This window comes from Ylistrum balloti, unplaced genomic scaffold (genome assembly GCF_031769215.1).
Source record: "Ylistrum balloti isolate Yb309-2 unplaced genomic scaffold, AGI_CSIRO_Ybal_v1 Utg371144, whole genome shotgun sequence".
NCBI classification, from domain to species: Eukaryota; Metazoa; Mollusca; class Bivalvia; order Pectinida; family Pectinidae; genus Ylistrum; species Ylistrum balloti.
Genome location: NW_026782627.1, coordinates 687,812 through 711,501, shown reverse-complemented (window position 1 = coordinate 711,501; position 23,690 = coordinate 687,812). Strand labels below are relative to the sequence as shown.

Here is a 23,690-nt window from a genome sequence, read left to right as displayed (position 1 = left end):
TATAATTGTCGATAGTCCAAACGTAACTGTCGATAGTCCAAACGGAGTAAAGACTCGGTATAACTGTCGATAGTAAACGGAGTAAAGACGGTATAGTCCAAACGGAGTAAAGACCTCGGTATAACTGTCGATAGTCCAAACGGAGTAAAGACTTAGGTATAACTGTCGATAGTCCAAACGGAGTAAAGACCTCGGTATAATTGTCGATAGTCCAAGCGGAGTAAAGACATCGGTATAACTGTCGATAGTCCAAACGGAGTAAAGACTTAGGTATAACTGTCGATAGTCCAAACGGAGTAAAGACTTAGGTATAACTGTCGATAGTCCAAACGGAGTAAAGACCTCGGTATAACTGTCGATAGTCCAAACGGAGTAAAGACTTCGGTATAATTGTCGATAGTCCAAACGGAGTAAAGACATCGGTATACCTGTCGATAGTCCAAACGTAGACTTAGGTATAACTGTCGATAGTCCAAACGTAGTAAAGACTTCGGTATACCTGTCGGTAGTCCAAACGGAGTAAAGACTTAGGTATAACTGTCGATAGTCCAAACGGAGTAAAGACCTCGGTATAACTGTCGATAGTCCAAACGGAGTAAAGACCTCGGTATAACTGTCGATAGTCCAAACGGAGTCAAGACTTTGGTATAACTGTCGATAGTCCAAACGGAGTAAATACCTCGGTGTACCTGTCGATAGTCCAAACGTAGTAAAGACTTAAGTATAACTCTCAATATTTCAAAGATTTCGGATTAACTGTCGATAGTCTAATTGGAGTAAAGACTTCTGTAGTCCGAAGGAAACAAAAAAACTGACCGAGTAAACCGAAGTCAAGGCAAGTATTTCCGGTGCTCCTATTAGCATTTCTTTTGTGAACGTACATATGTAGGAAAGACGACTATGGTATAAAACAATTGTTCATAGGGTCATGGTTAACAATGCAGTATCATAGCAATGGAGACGAAAATGATAACTGTTCAGTAAATGCTCGGGGAAGAAAGATGGTAAGGAGGGTTTGCCGTCGTGATTAAGGCATGCTACAACGACAATGAGGTACGTAGAACCATCAGGTTCCGTATTTGTATCTCATTGATTGACTTGTCACGATATCAGACGGAAAACGTTGGAAAGAAATTAAATGACAATAAATTTGTTGTTATGAAAAACATATCGTTTCCACAACAGACGTTTATCATGTGCTAAATAGCCACTAGGGTCACGCTTCAACGGCTGCCATAAGCTATATTAAGCATAGTTAATTTCACTGCCATGTTTGTGGATCGACATAAAGATGAAAATCGATAGGAAATACGGGTGTTGTAGAGTATTGCAATCACCAGCAAACTTAGTCTGAAGAGCACGTGACCAGGTGGGTGAAACGAGAAGTACGGCTTTATATATTATGGATGGTGTATATGCGGAGCAGTAAATAGGTATCCCAACACTGTCACTCCGGCTGAATATGTAAATATCTCCCAGACATATCGCGATGTCTTGGGTGTAGATGGATGTTGGTGTCAACACTTCGACGGTTGTCCCGGGGATAGAGACAAGTGACCCGGGGGTCGGGACAAGGTGTAACACAACATATGTACAATTATGTACGGATGAATCTTCGTTTCTAGCAGCTGATCTGCTACAATTCGCCCCGTGCCCACCTCCCTGGAAGAAGGGCCTTCTGTGGGAAGTTGCAAAACAAAAGGGACTAACAGATAATGAGGCAGGACAGATAGCATTCAGGTGTGTTGTCTCCCCGACCGCTAGTCAGACACCCGAGCTATGTGGATCGTCGTGCATCGCCATCTGTGTTTTAAGTGGATGTTTACTACTGACAATAATCTTGGCCGTCGTATGTTGGTGTAGGTAAGAATCGAACGGCCCAATTACTTCACTTTAGATGTGCTACTGTGGAGTAGCATGTTTTTATTATATAGAGTTGGTATAATTGTAACTTCTCACTCACCAGTTGATATACATTATCTCTCCAGTTAAATATTACACGTGTTTTTTTTTCATCAATTTGACTAATGAGTCTCAAAAAGATATTTGTCATCGCTAAGAAATGGCAATATGTTAGATCCTTACATCCTAATAAACGTGTATCAAATCACTACCTTTACACACCTGCTAATATATAGGTGTTCTGTATTTCTGGCTATAAGCAACACGTCGGTATTACATCACATTTAGATAAACACTTTCTTTCTTTATTTATTTGTGTGTGATTGTGTAATTGAAATGCTGTCATAGTTGTTTCAGATATTAAAAAATAATTTTGAACTTTAGTATTGCCATTGAAAAAAAAACTTTCCAAACATTTCTTCTGCAAACTCTATCTGGAGTCCACTTAAAGTCATATTCTGACGTAAAACAACACTTGGCCGTTTTCACATTGTCGAAATGTTTGATGTTTACCTACACTGTGATAAAATAAAAACTTATTTCCAATCTCTGACAATGGTTTCAACTTCAATATGACAATCTTAAAATTCCCCCAGTAGAGGCATTTCCCCCATTTCTGGAGTTCACTAGAATTTAAGTTCAATATTTTGTCGTCTTTAGTTGACACTATCACAAAAGTTTGTTTTTTATTTATTTATTTATTTATTTTCTATGGTTTATAAGTTTTTGGTTTGCAATACTCTTTTCTCGAAATCCTATCATTCCTATCCGTGGACAAATATTAATCTGAAAGCTTACAATCACAGGTGTTCGCGACGATGCGCGTCACCCTACAGTAAGATATGATCAATTCAGCTTGTGTTTCTATCTGCAGACCAGAACGTTGGTCGATTTGTACATAAAAATGTAGAAATGCAATATGTCTATGAGTTGTTATGAAATCCGAAACTTATCCACATAAATGCTCGCTTACCAAAACGTATCATTGGAAATTGATGAAAACTAACTGCAATATCCAACAGGAGTTTGTTGAGAAGAGGAACTTTTCTACAACTAAATTAATGATGACTGGCTGATTTTCTCCTCTCCTACCCTATATTTAATCACTTTCAGCCAAGGCTTCTAGTTTCGGGATCTGGGGTATACCTGGACTGAGCTCTTTCCTCTTCCTCAGAGGTTTCTAAGGTATATCTGGCCTAGTGATATCTCGTCCTCTTCCTCAGAGGTTTCTAAGGTATATCTGGGCTAGTGATATCTCGTCCTCAGAGGTTTCTAAGGTATATCTGGGCTAGTGATATCTCGTCCTCAGAGGTTTCTAAGGTATATCTGGGCTAGTGATATCTCGTCCTCTTCCTGTTCTCTTCCGTCCTCTTCCTCAGAGGTTTCTAAGGTATATCTGGGCTGGTGATATCTCGTCCTCAGAGGTTTCTAAGGTATATCTGGGCTAGTGATATCGCGTTCTCTTCCTCAGAGGTTTCTAAGGTATATCTGGGCTGGTGATATCTCGTCCTCAGAGGTTTCTAAGGTATATCTGGGCTAGTGATATCTCGTTCTCTTCCTCAGAGGTTTCTAAGGTATATCTGGGCTAGTGATATCTCGTCCTCTTCCTCAGAGGTTTCTAAGGTATATCTCGGCTAGCGAAATCTTGTCCTCTTCCTCAGAGGTTTCTAAGGTATATCTGGGCTAGCGATATCTCGTCCTCTTCCTCAGAGGTTTCTAAGGTATATCTGGGCTAGTGATATCTCGTCCTCAGAGGTTTCTAAGGTATATCTGGGCTAGTGATATCTTGAGGTTTCTAAGGTATATCTGGGCTTCCTCTGAGGTTTCTAAGGTATATCTGGGCTAGTGATATCTCGTCCTCAGAGGTTTCTAAGGTATATCTGGGCTAGAGATATCTTGTCCTCTTCCTCTGAGGTTTCTAAGGTATATCTGGGCTAGTGATATCTCGTCCTCAGAGGTTTCTAAGGTATATCTGGGCTAGAGATATCTCGTCCTCTTCCTCAGAGGTTTCTAAGGTATATCTGGGTTAGCGATATCTCGTCCTCAGAGGTTTCTAAGGTATATCTGGGCTAGTGATATCTCTCTTCCTCAGTCCTCTTCCTCAGAGGTTTCTAAGGTATATCTGGGCTAGGTGATATCTCTAGCGATATCTTGTCCTCTTCCTCAGTCTAAGGTATATCTTTCCTCAGAGGTTTCTAAGGTATATCTGGGCTAGCGATATCTCGTCCTCTATATCTGGGCTAGTGATATCTCGTCCTCTTCCTCAGAGGTTTCTAAGGTATATCTGATATCTCGTCCTCTTCCTCAGAGGTTTCTAAGGTATATCTGGGCTAGTGATATCTCGTCCTCTTCCTCAGAGGTTTCTAGGTATATCTGGGCTAGTATCTCGTCCTCTTCCTCATATATATCTGGGCTAGTCCTCTCTTCCTCAGAGGTTTCTAAGGTATATCTGGGCTAGTGATATCTCGTCCTCTTCCTCAGAGGTTTCTAAGGTATATCTGGGCTAGTGATATCTCGTCCTCTTCCTCAGAGGTTTCTAAGGTATATCTGGGCTAGTGATATCTCGTCCTCTTCCTCAGAGGTTTCTAAGGTATATCTGGGCTAGTGATATCTCGTCCTCTTCCTCAGAGGTTTCTAAGGTATATCTGGGCTAGTGATATCGCGTCCTCTTCCTCAGAGGTTTCTAAGGTATATCTTGGCTAGAGATATCTCGTCCTCTTCCTCAGAGGTTTCTAAGGTATATCTGGGCTAGTGATATCTCGTCCTCAGAGGTTTCTAAGGTATATCTGGGCTAGTGATATCTCGTCCTCTTCCTCAGAGGTTTCTAAGGTATATCTGGGCTAGTGATATCTCGTCCTCTTCCTCAGAGGTTTCTAAGGTATATCTGGGCTAGTGATATCTCGTCCTCTTCCTCAGAGGTTTCTAAGGTATATCTGGGCTAGTGATATATATCTAGTGATCCTCTTCCTCAGAGGTTTCTAAGGTATATCTGGGCTAGTGATATCTCGTCCTCTTCCTCAGAGGTTTCTAAGGTATATCTGGGCTAGCGATATCTCGTCCTCTTCCTCAGAGGTTTCTAAGGTATATCTGGGCTAGTGATATCTCGTCCTCTTCCTCAGAGGTTTCTAAGGTATATCTGGGCTAGTGATATCTCGTCCTCTTCCTCAGAGGTTTCTAAGGTATATCTGGGCTAGTGATATCTCGTCCTCAGAGGTTTCTAAGGTATATCTGGGCTAGCGATATCTCGTCCTCTTCCTCAGAGGTTTCTAAGGTATATCTGGGCTAGTGATATCTCGTCCTCTTCCTCAGAGGTTTCTAAGGTATATCTGGGCTGGTGATATCTCGTCCTCAGAGGTTTCTAAGGTATATCTCGGCTAGCGAAATCTTGTCCTCTTCCTCAGAGGTTTCTAAGGTATATCTGGGCTAGAGATATCTCGTCCTCTTCCTCAGAGGTTTCTAAGGTATATCTGGGCTAGCGATATCTCGTCCTCTTCCTCAGAGGTTTCTAAGGTATATCTGGGCTAGTGATATCTCGTCCTCTTCCTCAGAGGTTTCTAAGGTATATCTGGGCTAGCGATATCTCGTCCTCTTCCTCAGAGGTTTCTAAGGTATATCTGGGCTAGTGATATCTCGTCCTCTTCCTCAGAGGTTTCTAAGGTATATCTGGGCTAGTGATATCTCGTCCTCTTCCTCTGGGCTAGTTTCCTGGGCTAGTGATATCTCCCTCTTCCTCAGAGGTTTCTAAGGTATATCTGGGCTAGTGATATCTTGTCCTCTTCCTCAGAGGTTTCTAAGGTATATCTGGGCTAGCGATATCTCGTCCTCTTCCTCAGAGGTTTCTAAGGTATATCTGGGCTAGCGATATCTCGTCCTCTTTCTCAGAGGTTTCTAAGGTATATCTGGGCTAGCGATATCTCGTCCTCTTTCTCAGAGGTTTCTAAGGTATATCTGGGCTAGTGATATCTCGTCCTCTTCCTCAGAGGTTTCTAAGGTATATCTGGGCTAGTGATATCTCGTCCTCTTCCTCAGAGGTTTCTAAGGTATATCTGGGCTAGTGATATCTCGTCCTCTTCCTCAGAGGTTTCTAAGGTATATCTGGGCTAGCGATATCTCGTCCTCTTCCTCAGAGGTTTCTAAGGTATATCTGGGCTAGCGATATCTCGTCCTCAGAGGTTTCTAAGGTATATCTGGGCTAGCGATATCTCGTCCTCAGAGGTTTCTAAGGTATATCTGGGCTAGCGATATCTCGTCCTCTTCCTCAGAGGTTTCTAAGGTATATCTGGGCTAGCGATATCTCGTCCTCTTCCTCAGAGGTTTCTAAGGTATATCTGGGCTAGTGATATCGCGTCCTCTTCCTCAGAGGTTTCTAAGGTATATCTGGGCTAGCGATATCTCGTCCTCTTCCTCAGAGGTTTCTAAGGTATATCTGGGTTAGCGATATCTCGTCCTCAGAGGTTTCTAAGGTATATCTGGGTTAGCGATATCTCGTCCTCTTCCTCAGAGGTTTCTAAGGTATATCTGGGTTAGCGATATCTCGTCCTCTTCCTCAGAGGTTTCTAAGGTATATCTGGGTTAGCGATATCTGGGCTAGTCCTCTCTCCTCAGAGGTTTCTAAGGTATATCTGGGCTAGTGATATCTCGTCCTCTTCCTCAGAGGTTTCTAAGGTATATCTGGGTTAGCGATATCTCGTCCTCAGAGGTTTCTAAGGTATATCTGGGCTAGTGATATCTCGTCCTCTTCCTCAGAGGTTTCTAAGGTATATCTGGGCTAGTGATATCTCGTCCTCTTCCTCAGAGGTTTCTAAGGTATATCTGGGCTAGTGATATCTCGTCCTCAGAGGTTTCTAAGGTATATCTGGGCTAGTGATATCTCGTCCTCTTCCTCAGAGGTTTCTAAGGTATATCTGGGCTAGTGATATCTCGTCCTCTTCCTCAGAGGTTTCTAAGGTATATCTGGGCTAGTGATATCTCGTCCTCTTCCTCAGAGGTTTCTAAGGTATATCTGGGTTAGCGATATCTCGTCCTCAGAGGTTTCTAAGGTATATCTGGGCTAGTGATATCTCGTCCTCAGAGGTTTCTAAGGTATATCTGGGCTAGAGATATCTTGTCCTCTTCCTCAGAGGTTTCTAAGGTATATCTGGGCTAGTGATATCTCGTCCTCTTCCTCAGAGGTTTCTAAGGTATATCTGGGCTAGTGATATCTCGTCCTCTTCCTCAGAGGTTTCTAAGGTATATCTGGGCTAGTGATATCTCGTCCTCTTCCTCAGAGGTTTCTAAGGTATATCTGGGCTAGTGATATCTCGTCCTCTTCCTATCTGGGTTAGCGATATCTCGTCCTCTTCCTCAGAGGTTTCTAAGGTATATCTGGGCTGGTGATATCTCGTCCTCAGAGGTTTCTAAGGTATATCTGGGTTAGCGATATCTCGTCCTTTTCCTCAGAGGTTTCTAAGGTATATCTGGGCTAGTGATATCTCGTCCTCTTCCTCAGAGGTTTCTAAGGTATATCTGGGCTAGCGATATCTCGTCCTCTTCCTCAGAGGTTTCTAAGGTATATCTGGGCTAGAGATATCTCGTCCTCTTCCTCAGAGGTTTCTAAGGTATATCTGGGCTAGTGATATCTCGTCCTCTTCCTCAGAGGTTTCTAAGGTATATCTGGGCTAGTGATATCTCGTCCTCAGAGGTTTCTAAGGTATATCTGGGCTAGTGATATCTTGTCCTCTTCCTCAGAGGTTTCTAAGGTATATCTGGGCTAGTGATATCTCGTCCTCTTCCTCAGAGGTTTCTAAGGTATATCTGGGCTAGTGATATCTCGTCCTCAGAGGTTTCTAAGGTATATCTTGGCTAGCAATACCTCGTCCTCTTCTTTCCTGAAAGTTTTCTAAGTTATACTTGGGCTAGCAATATCTCGCCCTTCCTCGAAGGTTTCTGTAGTTTAGCAGGGTTAGTGATATCTCGTCCTCTTCCCCTTGGGGTTCTGAGGTTTAGCGGGGTTAGTGATATCTCGTCCTCTTCCCCTTGGGGTTCTGACGTTCCGGATGTCCCTCTTCCTATGTTTCTAGGTATCCCTGGACTAGTGACCTCTCTTAACCACTCGTCTTTCCAAACAGCTTTTATCACTTGACCGCTTATTCTTTTCCAATATGGTTTGTTGGTTTACACTATAACGCGTCAAAGGTTTAATGGGGACTCGGTAGCAAGTTGACGCTGAGATATCGTCCACTTTATATCTCGGGTCGCAATGATGCCCGAGAAATTCTTAATCTGTGTCCAGGAATAACTCCATTGGAAACGGCTTGGTTTCTGGTACGATTCACTACAGAGTAGAATATGTACAGTCTTGTGTTTATGGTATTAGGTGCGTGAACTATTCCAACAACTTTCATAAGCGTAATCCTTCAATATAATTAGTGTCGTCTTGGACAACAAAGAGTTGTTCTTAACGTAGTTTACCTAGGTTTGTGATGATAAAATCATAAGAGATTGATTTTGGTTTTTAGGCATAGTACAATCCTAATCTGCATATGTCGGAAATCGATATACAATCTCATAACATATTATCAACCGTCTTCCTCAAGTTACGGCGACAGACTTCATTTCTCTCAGTTTACATACTTCAACAAGACCTAGCTAAAAGTGTCTGCTTTACACAACAAATCGGGATACTTCTACACGTTCCATGCTGAATGTTGAATATTTGATTAAAAATCTACATCTGTTTTAGTTATATGTGCAGTAATATGATAAAACGGTCCTGCTGATGGAAATACTGGTTACTTTTGTAGGAGAAGAGGCGTGGTAAAGAAACTGAGAACAAGCAACCAAAACAAAACAGACAATGTACAGGTAATGATGTTCGACACAAATAGATCATACTAGTCATCAATTATTATAATAAAATCGAAAAATCACTAGGTTGTGTTTGAGCCAGATTCAATTATCAGAATTAAATGAGTTTTAACGTTATGGGGCCAAACTACAAAAACTATTTCTGTAAATTGTATCTTTGGAACATTTCAATGTAGTTACAGGTGACAGATATCAGTAAATGCTTACATTTAGATCGAGCACAAAGTCTCTTCGGTGTATATTCCATCGTTGTCAGACTTGTGAATATTGTATTGAATGTAGGATAGCAAAACGATGAATAAAACTACGCCACACAGCTGTTTCGTCCTGTTCAGGCTAGTCAGTGATCGTCGTGTCTAGATGGCGACAGAGAAAATCAAAATTTGTCCACAAGGGATGTTCACTCACCCCAAAATTAATTTAATTAAATTGATTTCAATATTACAATATAAGAACGCTATATGCGTGTTCATATTCTGAACCGTGACACTATTGGCAATAAATTATAATGGGCATATCGTAGTAATTATTATAAGGTTATGGAAACATTGTATGTGTCCTTACCCATTTTTACTGGTTGGATAGACTTAACTGCACGCTGTCATTTTTTAAAGTGTGTTCACACGATTCACCGTTTTAGCTTGAATAAACCACGAATGATTTCACTCATAAACAGCGACATAGTTGTCGATTAATTCAAAGGTCGGCGTGATTGTGTTCTATATCATGGTCTTAAAATCCGTTGCATTCCACATATTTTTCTATTGAAGGTCGCATGCCTAAATTATTTGTTGTACTACCATTATTTTAGGACTTTTAACATGTGAGTTGTTCTTATCTATGTCAAAACCGATAGCCCATTGATATATATATAAATAAAATATCAACATGGAAGCTACGATTCCAATTCACTGACGTTTTCAAGCCTTGCGGTTATCTTCAGGCTATTGCATTGAGTTAGTTGCCATGTTAATATTCTGTTTCTATATTTATATGTACGACACGCAAAGTGTTTCTCCTATTTGGAAATATATATATATACATAAAACAGAAGCGTAAACACACACCATATATATATATTATATATATTTGAAAAGAATAAGATCAACACGACAGATGTCGACGACGCTAACGTTAGCGGAATACATTTGTCGTGTTTATTTCATTCTTTTCAAATATTTTGTCGGCACACAAAGCATCTTTAATTTACATATATAAGGATATATATTATATGCGTTTGTGCGTGAGTAAGCTTTTTTTTTAAACATTATTTGCCTTGTTTTGAAACATCAGATTAAAACGATAGTACTCCGTGTTGTAGGCGGCTGTGGGGACTAGGAAGCCAGACCCGGCGTATGACGAGTTCCAGGAGGGCCGTGTGCACTACCGTAACATAATGGAGAGTGCCTTCGACAACCTTGCGTACACTACCGACTTCTCAACCGACCACGTCCGCAGTAACAGTGATACCAGCAACAACAGCCACACCCAGCTCAACGGCACATCGACAAATCAAAATTACGAGGACGCCATGCTTTAAACAGCTGAGCCTAACTCAACGTCACATCGACCACGCCATGCTTTAAACAGCTGAGCCTAACTCAACGTCACATCGACCAATCAAAACAGACAGGGCGTTAGACTATAAAACAACGGAAACACCAAGCTCAGTAGTATACAGCGACCAATCAAAATAACGAGGACACCAAACTAGAAAACAACAGCTGCGCCCAACACAACGCCAAAACGACCAATTAAAACAGCTGCGCCCAACGCAACGCTGCAGCGACCAATCAAACACCGACAATGCCTGAACAGCAATCAATCAAAACAGAGAGGACATCAGGCTATAAGACAATATAAACACCCAGCTCAGCGGTACAGTGACCAATCAAACACCGACAATGCCAGAACAGCAATCAATCAAAACAGAGAGGACATCAAGCTAAAAGACAGCATAAACACCCAGCTCAGCGGTACAGCGACCAATCAAAATACCATGGACGCCTGGCTACATAATACTTGAAATGTAGAACTGATAGTTAATTACAATGACCAGCCAGAGATGTGTTCATGGTGTTTCATTCTGTATATTTTGTAAAAAGGCAATGTGTATCAGTTGGAGAATGTTTATTCACTTTAAATTTCAATTACAAACGTACAAAACTTGGTGTTACACTAACGTAGATGTATATGAACTAGAACTAAAGTTCTGACGTATGTTTTTCCATAAATTTTCCAAACAATTTTAATAGATAAGCAGTCAGATAATTTCATGTTAACTGAATTCATTCAAATTCAATTAAAATTCTATGGGAAAATTCTGTATTTCTTATTTTCTAAGCTCACAAATAATTAAAAGTCACCGGCAACATTATTTTACAGGTCTCTATATTTTGACAAATTTCACTTCTCTATATGGCTATCGCCGAGCACGTTCGACTTATAGGCGAGTTTGATTACCTGTTCGCACTTTAACTTTTTCCGGTAGCTTTCGGGAATCTTCGACACCCATAATTTGTGAAGTCAATTCCGCCAGATGTCAATAAGTGGTTACGGTGTAAAAACAGTTATTTTATAAACTTGTATAGTATGGTAGATGTATAATATGTCTTATTTCAGCAGTGATGGTACACTTGTGTTGTGTAGGGGTATTATAAATCAATGCAAAATCATAGATGTTTAAACAAACTTCTTAAACACAAAAGGGTATGAAAAATTATGAAACGTAACACAGCTGGACGAACAAGAAGTAACAAATCAATCGGGAGAACTCTTCAATATCTGCCCAGCATGTTAAATGGAAGACTCGTATCAACTTCAGCAGGTGCTGACATCCTTTTTATGTTAATTCATTTATCTGGGTGAAAACCTTAACACACCTGTACATAGGTGCATGTCAAGGGTCACCACCAGACGTGTTATTTATCTATATGTTTTCATAGCCTTAGCAGACATGCTATCATTATTATAGACCCTAATGTTAACTATGTTTATCAGGATTTAAGGAGACGATATCGATTATTTCATCTCAAAATTCTGTCAGAATAGTTAAATATATATTCTTCCAAATACACATTTATGCATTTCATTATAATGGTACATTATAAAATGTTGAATCTGTTGACTTGTTGGTGGGAAATATTTATTTTATTTATCTATTTTCTTTTTTTTTTTTTTTTGCACTAAGGTAAATAAATTCTTGCTGTTAACCTATTATCTTAAAATGAAACTCATTAAATGATGGAGTGTCTTGCCATTATCTTTCATTGAAGAGACTGAATTCATATCCAGATATATGATGTACAATATACAAGTTTCTAATAACTGATATGGAGAATGTAAATGTTGCCCCTTCTTAAAGTACTGTAAAGGCTGTTATTTTCAGGGGCAAAATAAAAATCTCTTAAATAGTAAATCGAAAAGAAAAACTATGATTCTAGATCCATTTTGTTTCAAGTGAAAATCTGAACCATTGGATAAAACTTCTTTGCAGTATAAAGGTGAAATCAACAGAAAGAGATTTACTACTGTCTTTCAGTTACTTAAAGATTTTACTGCCATCTTAAACTAATCAAAGGAATAAAAAAACTTTTTAGTCATTTGAATTGGTCTTCTGTTTGTGAGATAGCCCTCCTTTTATTTCTTAACATGGAGGTCATCATCAAGCATCATGTCATTATAGTAACAAGTACCTCAACATGGAGGTCATCATCAAGCATCATGTCATTATAGTAACAAGTACCACAACATGGAGGTCATCATCAAGCATCATGTCATTATAGTAACAAGTATCACAACATGGAGGTCATCATCAAGCATCATGTCATTATAGTAACAAGTATCACAACATGGAGGTCATCATCAAGCATCATGCATCATTATTATAGTAACAAGTATCACAACATGGAGGTAATCAAGTCATGTCATTATAGTAACATGGAGGTCATCATCAAGCATCATGTCATTATAGTAACAAGTACCTCAACATGGAGGTCATCATCAAGCATCATGTCATTATAGTAACAAGTATCACAACATGGAGGTCATCATCAAGCATCATGTCATTATAGTAACAAGTACCTCAACATGGAGGTCATCATCAAGCATCATGTCATTATAGTAACAAGTACCTCAACATGGAGGTCATCATCAAGCATCATGTCATTATAGTAACAAGTATCACCAAGCATCATGTCATTATAGTAACATGCAGGTCATCATCAAGCATCATGTCATTATAGTAACAAGTATTAACAAGGAGGTCAACATGTCATTATAGAGGTCATCATCAAGTCATTATAGTAACATCATGCATCATCAAGCATCATTATTATAGTAACAAGTACCTCAACATGGAGGTCATCATCAAGCATCATGTCATTATAGTAACAAGTACCTCAACATGGAGGTCATCATCAAGCATCATGTCATTATAGTAACAAGTACCTCAACATGGAGGTCATCATCAAGCATCATGTCATTATAGTAACAAGTACCTCAACATGGAGGTCATCATCAAGCATCATGTCATTATAGTAACAAGTACCTTAACAAGGAGGTCATCACCAAGCATCATGTCATTATAGTAACAAGTACCTCAACATGCAGGTCATCATCAACAATCATGTCATTATAGTAACAAGTACCTTAACAAGGAGGTCATCACCAAGCATCATGTCATTATAGTAACAAGTACCTCAACATGGAGGTCATCATCAACAATCATGTCATTATAGTAACAAGTATCACAACATGGAGGTCATCATCAAGCATCATGTCATTATAGTAACAAGTACCTCAACATGGAGGTCATCATCAAGCATCATGTCATTATAGTAACAAGTACCTCAACATGGAGGTCATCATCAACAATCATGTCATTATAGTAACAAGTATCACAACATGCAGGTCATCATCAAGCATCATGTCATTATAGTAACAAGTACCTCAACATGGAGGTCATCATCAAGCATCATGTCATTATAGTAACAAGTACCTCAACATGGAGGTCATCATCAAGCATCATGTCATTATAGTAACAAGTATCACAACATGGAGGTCATCATCAAGCATCAATTCCTCAGTACAGTAACAAGTACCTTAAATGGGAGGTCTTCATCGAGCATCAATTCCTCAGTACAGTAACAAGTACCTTAAATTGGAGGTCTTCATCGAGCATCAATTCCTCAGTACAGGAACAAGTACCTTAAATTGGAGGTCTTCATCGAGCATCAATTCCTCAGCACAGGAACAAGTTATTTGACATGGAGGTCTTCATCAAGTATATCTTAACATATGAACTGATATGTGATTTCAATCTCACCAAAGTGTATACTATGACACAAGTAAATGGTGGGCTCAGTAAATACAATGCTGTTGATGGTAACACTATCCTGAATACCCTGCAAAGATATTCTGGTACCATTAATACATCATTTTTATTCATTGAGAGTCTATGAAAAGAATATTATAAAAACTGACAGGTCACTCATTCTGAGATCAAATCGTTAAATTAATAGACAGGTATATTAATTCAATGATAGTTAACATTTATTAGCAACCATTTAGTACGAAACACCGTTTTAGAATGTATGAAGTGTCTGGCATTTTGAGTTGAAAAATTTTGGAATTTTTGACATGAAAATAAAAGAAGATTATAAAATAAGTAAAAAATCAAAGCATCTGATATAACTTTTGTTTATAATGTAACCATTCTGATAAACTAATCTGAAAATCTTGGACGGGGAACTTGAAAGGTCATCAGCTGTAGATATCTGTATTGTCAATGTTTCTTTGGTCATATGTATACCAAGAGATCAACATTCCCTAAATAACTTCTGGTCAAAACAGATTTCAGTTAGACTTGTGACAAAACCACAAAACTATGTTTAGATTAAGAAAATAATCCTCCTGATGTCTACTGGAATTTTTATGTGATTTTATTGATTGCATTTGTAGTTAAAAACAGGAAGATGATGGTAAAAATAAATCAATCTACATAACATTATTACATATGCTAGCACACTTGGATACACATTCAAATATATCCAAACACACTCTATACACCAAGACACATCCCAATACATTCTGATACTCTTCAATACACCTCAACACACTCTAATTCATCAAGCACACTCCCATACATCCTGACACACTCCCATACACCCTGACACACCCTTATACACCCTAATATGTCCCAGTACCGCTGTACATCCAAACACACTCCAATACACCCTGATATCCTCTGTACACCCTGACACACTCCAATACACCCTGATATCCTCTGTACACCCTGACACACTCCAATACACCCTGATATCCTCTGTACACCCTGACACACTCCAATACACCCTGACACACTCCAATACATCCTGACATACTCTGTACACCCTAACACACTCCAACACACCCTGACATACTCTGTACACCCTGATATACTCTGTACATCTCTGTATTAGGTATAGCTAGCCAATACATTGAAGAAATGATAAACTTCATCCTGATCGTACACAGCCACCACTGTATTACACTCTGTGCATCTGACAGGGTGAAACATATCATTGCTTGTCTCCACCACAGCTTCCTGACTCCTAGGAACACCAGTATCAGTCTCTGAACCAGTAACACCCATTCCACTCTTTGAATCAGTCACTTCATTACTGGACTTTTTTCCTTTTTTCATCTTTTTCTTTGAAACTTTGTGTTGCTGTTGTGGATATTTAAGGAGTTCAGATTTGTCTACAGAGCAGTTCATCACAAACATGGCTCTGTACTGATTTTCAAAGGATGTGTGTCTGGGGAAAAAGGTAAAAAAGTCATCAAGGTCACAATAAAATAGTCATCACAATTCAATTATGCATGATTAAATGTCTCACCTGTCCAGTTTTGGTTTTTTGTTTTTTCAATATTGATGCTTTGTAAAACATGTAATGAAATATAACTAAATTCTTCATTTCTCGAAATTCTTTCAAATATGGATTTTTTAACCCAAATTATCGCTCTTTGGTGGAGGGAGAGGAAAACTTGTCAGTTTGTGTCAATATGGGTTCAAACTAAATCTTTATATGAATAGAACAAGCCATAATGTTTTTGTAGTCATTTCTATAAATCAGAAGTTTTTGTCCCAAAAATACTCCAGAAAAGCATTTCAGTGAAACAGACGGATGCTCCCCAAAAACAAATTTATTGGACACATAATTTCACCAAAGGGCAATAATTCTCTAATTAAGGGGTTGCAGACCCTGAGTCTGGTATGCAGCACATTATCTTAGTACAACAAATGTATACACCAAGTTTCATACTCCTGGTTTTAATGCAAGCAAAGCTATTCCCAAGACAAAATTTTAACAAAGGGCAATAACTCTGTACTGAGGGGTCATGGGTCCTGACTTTGCTACACTGCACCTTGCTTTAGTATGACTGATGCATACACCACTTTTCAATATCCTAGTTTAAATGCATGCAAAGTAATACTTCAGACACAACATTTTAACAAAGAGCCATAACTGTAATTAAAGGCCTTGAATTTGGTACACTGCACACTGCCTTTGTATGATCAATGTATACACCAAGTTTTTTTTTATCCTATTGCATATGCATGCAAAGTTATGCTACAGACATAAAAGTTTGCTTGCCACAGGGCAGTGACTCAGTAAGGGGTTGAGGGCCCTGAATTTGGCACACCGCACATCCCCTTTGTATGACTAATGTATACACCAAATTTCATGATCCTTGCTACATTGTGGGCAAAGTTATGCTTTGGGCATGAAAGGATGGAAGGCAGTGACTATCTGCTCCGCCAAAAACTTTCAGGCAGCATAGAAAATAAAATTCTTGTAATAAAAATGTTCAGTTCAAACATGCCTACTACAGAGTACCTATATTAACCTAGGTTAAATTGGAAAAGCTCTTGTACTCAACAAGAAATCAAGCTAAATGCAGAACTTTAAATTTAGCTTCTCAGCATAACTAATTTTCAGAGCTGCTAAACCATAAAATCTTAACAATATTTTGTAAATAATGGATGTGTTGAGGGGTCCACCATGTGACCTAGCTATGTTGGATTAAAGATGGACATATTCATCTTGTGCAACAGATCTAAGTGCAATATTTTAAAGGTGAAACATTAATGTGAAAAGTGAAGTCTAACTTCTGCCACTTTTCATCTCTGGTGAGACAACGCAGTGAAATGACCACCATAGTGTTGAAAACAGTAAAATAGCTATCTTATTATGGAAAGCAATAATATCACTTGATATATTGTAAAACATGAAGAATATGACATTTTCATAATCTCAACAAAATGATGCAGAACTTACAAATATGAAAAAAAACAACCTATTTAACACACTTTTTACCTATCATCTGTTTAATATTTATTGTACATTCTAGAAACACTTCCTGCTATTACCTCTGACAGTCCCGACAGAGAGTGCTCATACAAGCAGGACAGTCCAACACCGCATCACTTTGAGGCAGGCGTCGCTGAACCTCTTTGGTACCAGCTGTCAGTGGCTGATAGTAACGTCTTCTCCTGTCCACCCATTTCTGATCCTGGTCATCCATATCAGGATCATACAACAACTCATCATTACTGACCACAGGTTTCTTCCTCTTAACACGCTCATCACCTATCAAATATATTTCCTTTAATGCTGTCATCTATCAAATATATATACCATGCAAAGCAAGAATATGTGTCAACATAATTTATGGATACATTGTCTATGTCTGAACATCAAGTCTCTAGTAAGCTCTTATCTACTAGCAGGATCTATCTACCTTCGTGTAAGCTCTATTTAAAACATTGAGTTCCAGAACATCACAGGAAAAGGACATTGCACCACTCTGGGAAAAAAATAAGTGGGCAGAAATATGTATCGAAATTACTTGGTGGAAAGTCCCACATGATCTACCTTATACACATACCTTGTGTCACCATTTCCTCCTCATCCGAGTCAAAGTACACATCATCATAGTACTCCTGTGGTCGTTTTTTATCAACACTAGACTTGGAACTGTGACCATGCAATTGTACATTCTTTCCTGTTAGAAAAGTCAGAAATTCTGCCTCAGAAAATATATATATTTTATTACTACATGTATTTATATTCAGTACCAAGTCACTTACTAAACACATAACTTTAGTTCCCATATTACAAACAGGCATCACACATAGATAGGGTTACTACTTGTAAATGGTAATGGTAAATATGCTTTCCTATTCAAATTAAACTGCAGTGGGAAATATACTGTAAAATGTGGTTCAAAATCACATATCACCACAAAATCAGGTGAAGTTTAAGAAATGAAGCACCCCAGTACTGTGATTTACTGTGTGTCATGAATTTCTACAATCAAATATGTTTATAGCTGATACAAATCGCAGTAAAATGGACAGATTCACACACACCAGCTATGTATAACAGTTGGAGTTTATAAAGTTTAAGTTTGAGCTCACTGCTCAATTATCCCTTTCTAAAGTCAATATGACTGTTTTATAATCAATAAGACTATGATAATTGTTCAGATTGCACATGATACACATAAATGTAACTTTAGTAGATGTACCAGAATTCCTCTTTTTCCCACTTCTTTCTGCTTCCATTGCCTTGATGGTATCATTTATCTCCTCATCCATTTCCTTCTCAAACTCATCCTCACTTGATAATTCTGGTTTCTTACGGCAGCGAACTGTCAATTTCCTCTTCAACTCTGGGGTACCATCGAGTACAATATCCAAACCACCTTCATCTGAAGAACTGTAATACAGTGCAAAAACCCAACATTTGATAAGTTATGAAGTAAATCCTTATCACAACTGATTCAGATCTCACATAAGATGATGGTCAGAATGGTGACATAACAATGGAAATCAATTGTGGTATCATTCTTGAAGAATGTGTAGTTTGTGGGCTGATAAGCCAGCAGCTATGGATGTTAAGACTTTTATACTGGTAGGATATATATAGGCAGACAGTTGTGATCATGATATCAAATTTGGAGCCAGTAAAGAAAGCTTCATGATTGGTATAGTTATATTGATGTTACTCTAACAATGACAGTATGATACCATTTTGTCACACTACAAGTTAAGGAGGCCTGGTATTAATATTAGTACATTGTACAACAGTGTGGATTGTAGTCAAAGGGTACTGATTATCTGTCTTTTACTTTTTGTCTTTTTCACAATCAATGGTCAGAGATCCACTTTGCATGCTCCTAGTTCAAGACTTGAAGTCCTTAAAACAATTTGTTGATGAATCAGGGACAAGTGATACTAGTATGTTAAATAGCTGTATTTTGCTTAATTTTCAAAAATTTTAAATTCAATGAAAATATTGCAAAACCACATCTGAAATTATGTAATTATATCTATTACTCAGGACATAGAGTATATGTATATTATTTGTTTTAAATTTTTGTATCATTAACTGGTCAAAAATATAGCTGAATACAGTTATTTTAGATAGGTCAATATGGCTATTACTTTGTTTGTATGACGTTCCATCTAATATACCGGGTATACATTTTGTAGGCTATGACTGTGAGTAGAGGGTGAACGCATCGTAAACCTTGAAACAGCAGAACAGACATGGGTGGCAAATCATCCTGAGATCACCACAAAAACGTAACAACATCATCTGAATAACTGCGCTATTCGATAGTGAAAAAGAGGGGATGGATGAGGCTAACGAAAACAATTGTCAGCAGTTCATCAGCAAGATATCGGATAACAAAGCAGTGATAGTTTACCTATCCGAGCCCACACATGGGTCACTATCATCCCCAAAGTCGAGATAGTCACAGTCGATATCCATTGCTCTCAGAATTTCGCTGTTACATAGATCTCTTTGACCAAACGAACGTTTCCATGTCGTTTCAATGCGTGTTACTTCACCAAAATGCAAGTGCACAATGTTAGAGAAATGCTTGCTAATTTACACGGTTTACAAGCGTTTACATGCACAAATGGTTTTACTATTTACCGACAAGAACCAAGAAATTTCAAATTAGCGACAAGTACGATAAAATATCGACTGGGAACTTCAGAAACAGACAAGAAGGAGAGATGATGACTAAACCGAAGAAAAAACATATCACACTGGGAAAAGAAATATAATCAAATACAGTACGTTGTTTGTTCTGAAAAATTAAAATTTTCCATTTGAAAATTCAGAAAGTTGTATCGAATGAAACCAGATGGGAAGAAACTTACTTGTTTGCATTGGTTGAACTAGAGCTTAGTTTCTATATATAAATATATGATTTATAATACCGGTTGAGCAGTGTTACCATTTTATATCGTTCTCTTTGTACAGACATAGATAATCAACATTTCAAAAAATACATATACAATACTGGTCTACAGTTATATGTTGTCTATAATGACAATGGAACGCAGCAAAACCTACTTTCACTTCAAAGACGTTAAAGAAACATCTTAGTCTGAAAACAAACCATGTTATCTTTTTATACCAGGCTATTTCCTCTAGATGTTCATCACCAGTCTGTTCAAAATGAACAGTAATAGAAAAACGAAAATGATTTCCTGTGTTCATATTAATCAACGTTCGGAGATATGATGATAACTCATTTATTTACAGGTCAAAATTCTATATATTTGTTTTTAATTTAGTTTTATTGATACGGTTTGCTAACAGTGACAGCGGTAGCTTATTTTCCTCTCTTCAAAGACTGAATACAAAGACAAGCGTCCACTAGTTGACGCCTCTGGTGACATTTACTATTTGTTCTTTCTTTCCTCTTTGAATGTCTACAAATTACAGTCACATAACCTTATTTAAATGTCTGCATATGGGATACCGTTTTACATTTTCATCTTCGTAAGTGATATTATTGAAACTATTTCCATATGTAGCTATTGAGGACATACCGCATCGCGCATAGGTGATATCACAATGATGAACGGGTGATACAAAACATATTTGTGATATACATTCGATATGATGGGGACGGTGTATCACTTTGGAAAATAAAGTAAATCTAGTGCTGATTATTAACTTTGTTTTCTTTATTCAACGATGTAGCTTTTTATGATATATATATATATATATGTATATCAATTCCGCACATCTGCACATTGTACGTTTTTGAAACAAAACCAAAATGTGTATTTGTAGCAATGCCTCAAAACCAAAAACGTGTTCAGAGTGATGGATGGATGTATGGATAAGATGCCACAATATATGTATTCATCTACCCGACTCTAAACAAAACACATACAAACAGCAAACATACTTTCGTTCAAAGAAAGAAATTTCTTTCTCTCTTTGTTCTTGTCTGTATTTCACAAGAAGCTGATAAACGGACCGGTTTGATTGTAGTGGTTGTGTCCGTGGGCAAGCTACTGATGCGGTGGGCCTCCCGACTGTTGTTCAGTGAATGTATAATGAATGGCGTTATTCTTTGGAGGTGTCTAACAACGCGGACTTAAATACAGGACACTGAAATATAAGGTACACAATGTGAGCAGTACGTAAGAGGAATAACTCTTACAACCTTATCAAAGCAGTAGATCCCTCTTCACCATGACCACAAAGTCATGATAACTTTTATTAAGGCTATTCGAAAATAATATACAGTTGTGTCAGAGCGGTGTCTGAACTAAACTGTACATACAATGTATTAGTTTTCCCGGGTCCTGAGATTGTATGGGGGTATATAAAAAGAGAAACTATATTTAAGTTATATTTAAATTAAAATACTTATGACAACCTTATGCTTTATGTGCAGTCTCAAGTAAAGCGAAAAAATGGAGAGAAAGCACATTGTGTATAACCAGGGACGTCCCTGGTATAACTAGTGTCCTGTAATCATATTTCAATGATGATCAGATCCTCCTCTGCGTGAACGATTGGCAAATGTCATTGTTATATCAGAGACGTCTCTGGTTATATTAATACAACCACTGACAACAAACGTTGCCATAAATGAAATGTGTAGATTTAAGAAACTATTATTTGAAGTGATCCTGTAATAATGTCGCGATAGCCTACTTATGACAGTAAAAATATCCTTGTACCTCGGAAGTATCTAAGAATTATGTTTTCCAAGTTACGCTTTCCGCCATTTTTCTTATTTTTTTGCACAACCCTTATCTATTGATTATTACGTTATCAATAACCTACCTACTTTTCATTTTTCCATAAAATGAAAATCTTTAGAAAACATAATTACAATCAATCGATTGGTTGGTTTCCCTGTATTTAGCCCCTTGACCCCAAAAAGTTTGACCTGAACTATTTTGAAAGGTCACTTCTGATTAGCGGAAGGAACTTGTACAGGTGTGCTATTGGTGAAATCTTTCATGATTTTAGTTATCATATCGAAGAATGGAGTCGACTGGAATGCGTTTGGCATCGTAAAACACACGTGACACTTTGATGAAATAACAGATGCGAGTTAAATAACTACAAATACGAGAAAGAAGTGTCCGTCAATGACAGCCAATCGACCAATCGTGTCGTAGCTTACAAGAGTCTAGTTGACGTAGCATGGTTTCTGATTCAAACGAGAAGACACAGCCGACGAAGGTGTGAGGGGTAATCATTCGTCGGGATGTCTTTATTTTTGTGAAAATGTGCCATGGATAAAACACGAAAAGTTATTAAATCACCCTCTGTGAAGAGACGGAGCAGGATTACGCCGATCAACCAGCGGGTAAGTGTAAACGAGACTTTCGACCTGACGAGAGAATGACTTAGAAGTAGAGAGCAGCATCTGCTTAGCGATCCCCAGTTCGTGAATTATAATACACATGTTTATAAGTTTTGGTAAATTAGATAGCATGTCGTTCTTACAAATTTTTCAAAATTAAAGTTGTTTTTAATAGCTGACCTGTTTGTCAATATCTATCAGAAATTTAACAAACAGACCTTTTATACCCTTGTTTCTCGCGCCATTGAATGTAAACAATCTGACAATATACCCGTATTTCACTCATTTAACACTACAGTGATGGTCATACATAGGGCGTGTTTTACTTTCCTAAGCTATGTATGGTGCTGATCAACAATTTACTCTTTTATAATTATATCAGCAAGTAGATAAAATGTGAAAAGTGACTATATAAAGAGAAAATGTATTTACCATTCCCCTACCCCACATGGTTATAACTTAACTTACAATGAGAAGATCTTCCTGTTTGTCATGCATGTTGTCTAATATTTACCATCAGACAATTTGCTGCTTACTTGCTCTGACAGACCGATGAATTTGATTATATACATGATTATTACATGCTTTAGACCTCTACCATCAGATATATTCTTCCCATCAAGTGTGTTTGTTGTGAAGTTTGAAGAGTTTCAACCATTCAGTTTCATTTGATATATTCCTTTTTTAAGGCTCTGTTTTGGTCCTAAATGGCTTCAATTGTCTGGAACTTAATACTAAGCCTGTCTTGCTTCTCCACATCTTGATAGATATAATTTAATATGAAGATTCACTCCGGATAGAAAATTAACTAGGCATGGTAGGATATGAAATGGCACTAGTAAGACTGTCATGCCTTTTTCCATTAATAATAAAAGGATAAATATAATAAACCTATGGAAAAGAAAATGGGTTCAATATTACTTAAAAGCGTAAAGTTAAGAACATTCTCAAATGCATGTTTCATCTTTTACCTGACAATTCTGCAAGTACAGTAATTAGATACAGGATTTAAAAATATGCTGCTAAATGAGCTTGCAGAATGTACAGTGACAAGTATTCAATCACAATGGTGGCATGTTTTCATTCTCTTTCACGACTGTATGTTAAATTGCGTTGGCCTTCATTTTCTGCATCACTGATGACGGTGCATGCTGTTTTAAGCTTTCTTAGTCACATGACGTTTTGTGACGTTATATTTTTGCTGTCGTCTGCTTTTCCCCAAAATGCTACGAAGACAAGAAGGGATAGAAAATATGATC

The 23,690-nt window shown here is 38.0% G+C and overlaps 3 protein-coding genes across 7 annotated transcripts in view; 2 read left to right on the top strand and 1 right to left on the bottom strand.

Moving 5' to 3' along the window:
• Positions 1–1,504: 1,504 nt before the first annotated feature.
• On the top strand, positions 1,505–10,288 carry LOC132561075 (uncharacterized). Its single transcript, XM_060225798.1, has 3 exons — positions 1,505–1,863; positions 8,685–8,745; positions 10,070–10,288. Exons 1-3 carry the CDS (start codon positions 1,505–1,507, stop codon positions 10,286–10,288), a joined length of 639 nt encoding a protein of 212 aa, XP_060081781.1.
• Positions 10,289–14,756: 4,468 nt separating this feature from the next.
• LOC132561065 (E2F-associated phosphoprotein-like) lies at positions 14,757–19,632 on the bottom strand. Its single transcript, XM_060225785.1, has 5 exons — positions 19,507–19,632; positions 18,322–18,512; positions 17,680–17,796; positions 17,162–17,381; positions 14,757–15,545 (listed from the first exon to the last, which is right to left on the bottom strand). The coding sequence occupies exons 1-5, from the start codon at positions 19,569–19,571 to the stop codon at positions 15,206–15,208; spliced, it is 933 nt and encodes a 310-aa protein (XP_060081768.1). The 5' UTR covers positions 19,572–19,632; the 3' UTR covers positions 14,757–15,205.
• A 2,681-nt stretch (positions 19,633–22,313) lies between these two features.
• The window catches only part of LOC132561067 (mitogen-activated protein kinase-binding protein 1-like), an 86,971-nt gene continuing 85,594 nt past the window's right edge, over positions 22,314–23,690 (top strand). For all 5 annotated transcript variants that reach the window (XM_060225788.1, XM_060225791.1, XM_060225790.1 and 2 more), the window contains exon 1: positions 22,314–22,434. In XM_060225788.1, the coding sequence (XP_060081771.1) occupies positions 22,360–22,434 (75 nt within the window). In that variant the 5' untranslated portion in view covers positions 22,314–22,359. The remainder of the gene's footprint in view (positions 22,435–23,690) is intronic.

What these genes read in the sequence shown, in the direction of transcription:
- LOC132561075 (XM_060225798.1), top strand. Translation starts at nt 1,505, where the DNA reads ATGGATGTTGGTGTCAACACTTCGACGGTTGTCCCGGGGATAGAGACA. An exon ending in GCCGTCGTATGTTGGTGTAG is followed by an intron (nt 1,864 to 8,684) that starts GTAAGAATCGAA and finishes TTACTTTTGTAG; the next exon opens with GAGAAGAGGCGTGGTAAAGA. An exon ending in ACAAAACAGACAATGTACAG is followed by an intron (nt 8,746 to 10,069) that starts GTAATGATGTTC and finishes TCCGTGTTGTAG; the next exon opens with GCGGCTGTGGGGACTAGGAA.
- LOC132561065 (XM_060225785.1), bottom strand. Translation starts at nt 19,571, where the DNA reads ATGGATATCGACTGTGACTATCTCGACTTTGGGGATGATAGTGACCCA. An exon ending in GGAGGAAATGGTGACACAAG is followed by an intron (nt 17,382 to 17,679) that starts GTATGTGTATAA and finishes TATATTTGATAG; the next exon opens with GTGATGAGCGTGTTAAGAGG. An exon ending in CTCTGTCGGGACTGTCAGAG is followed by an intron (nt 15,546 to 17,161) that starts GTAATAGCAGGA and finishes CTTTTTCCCCAG; the next exon opens with ACACACATCCTTTGAAAATC.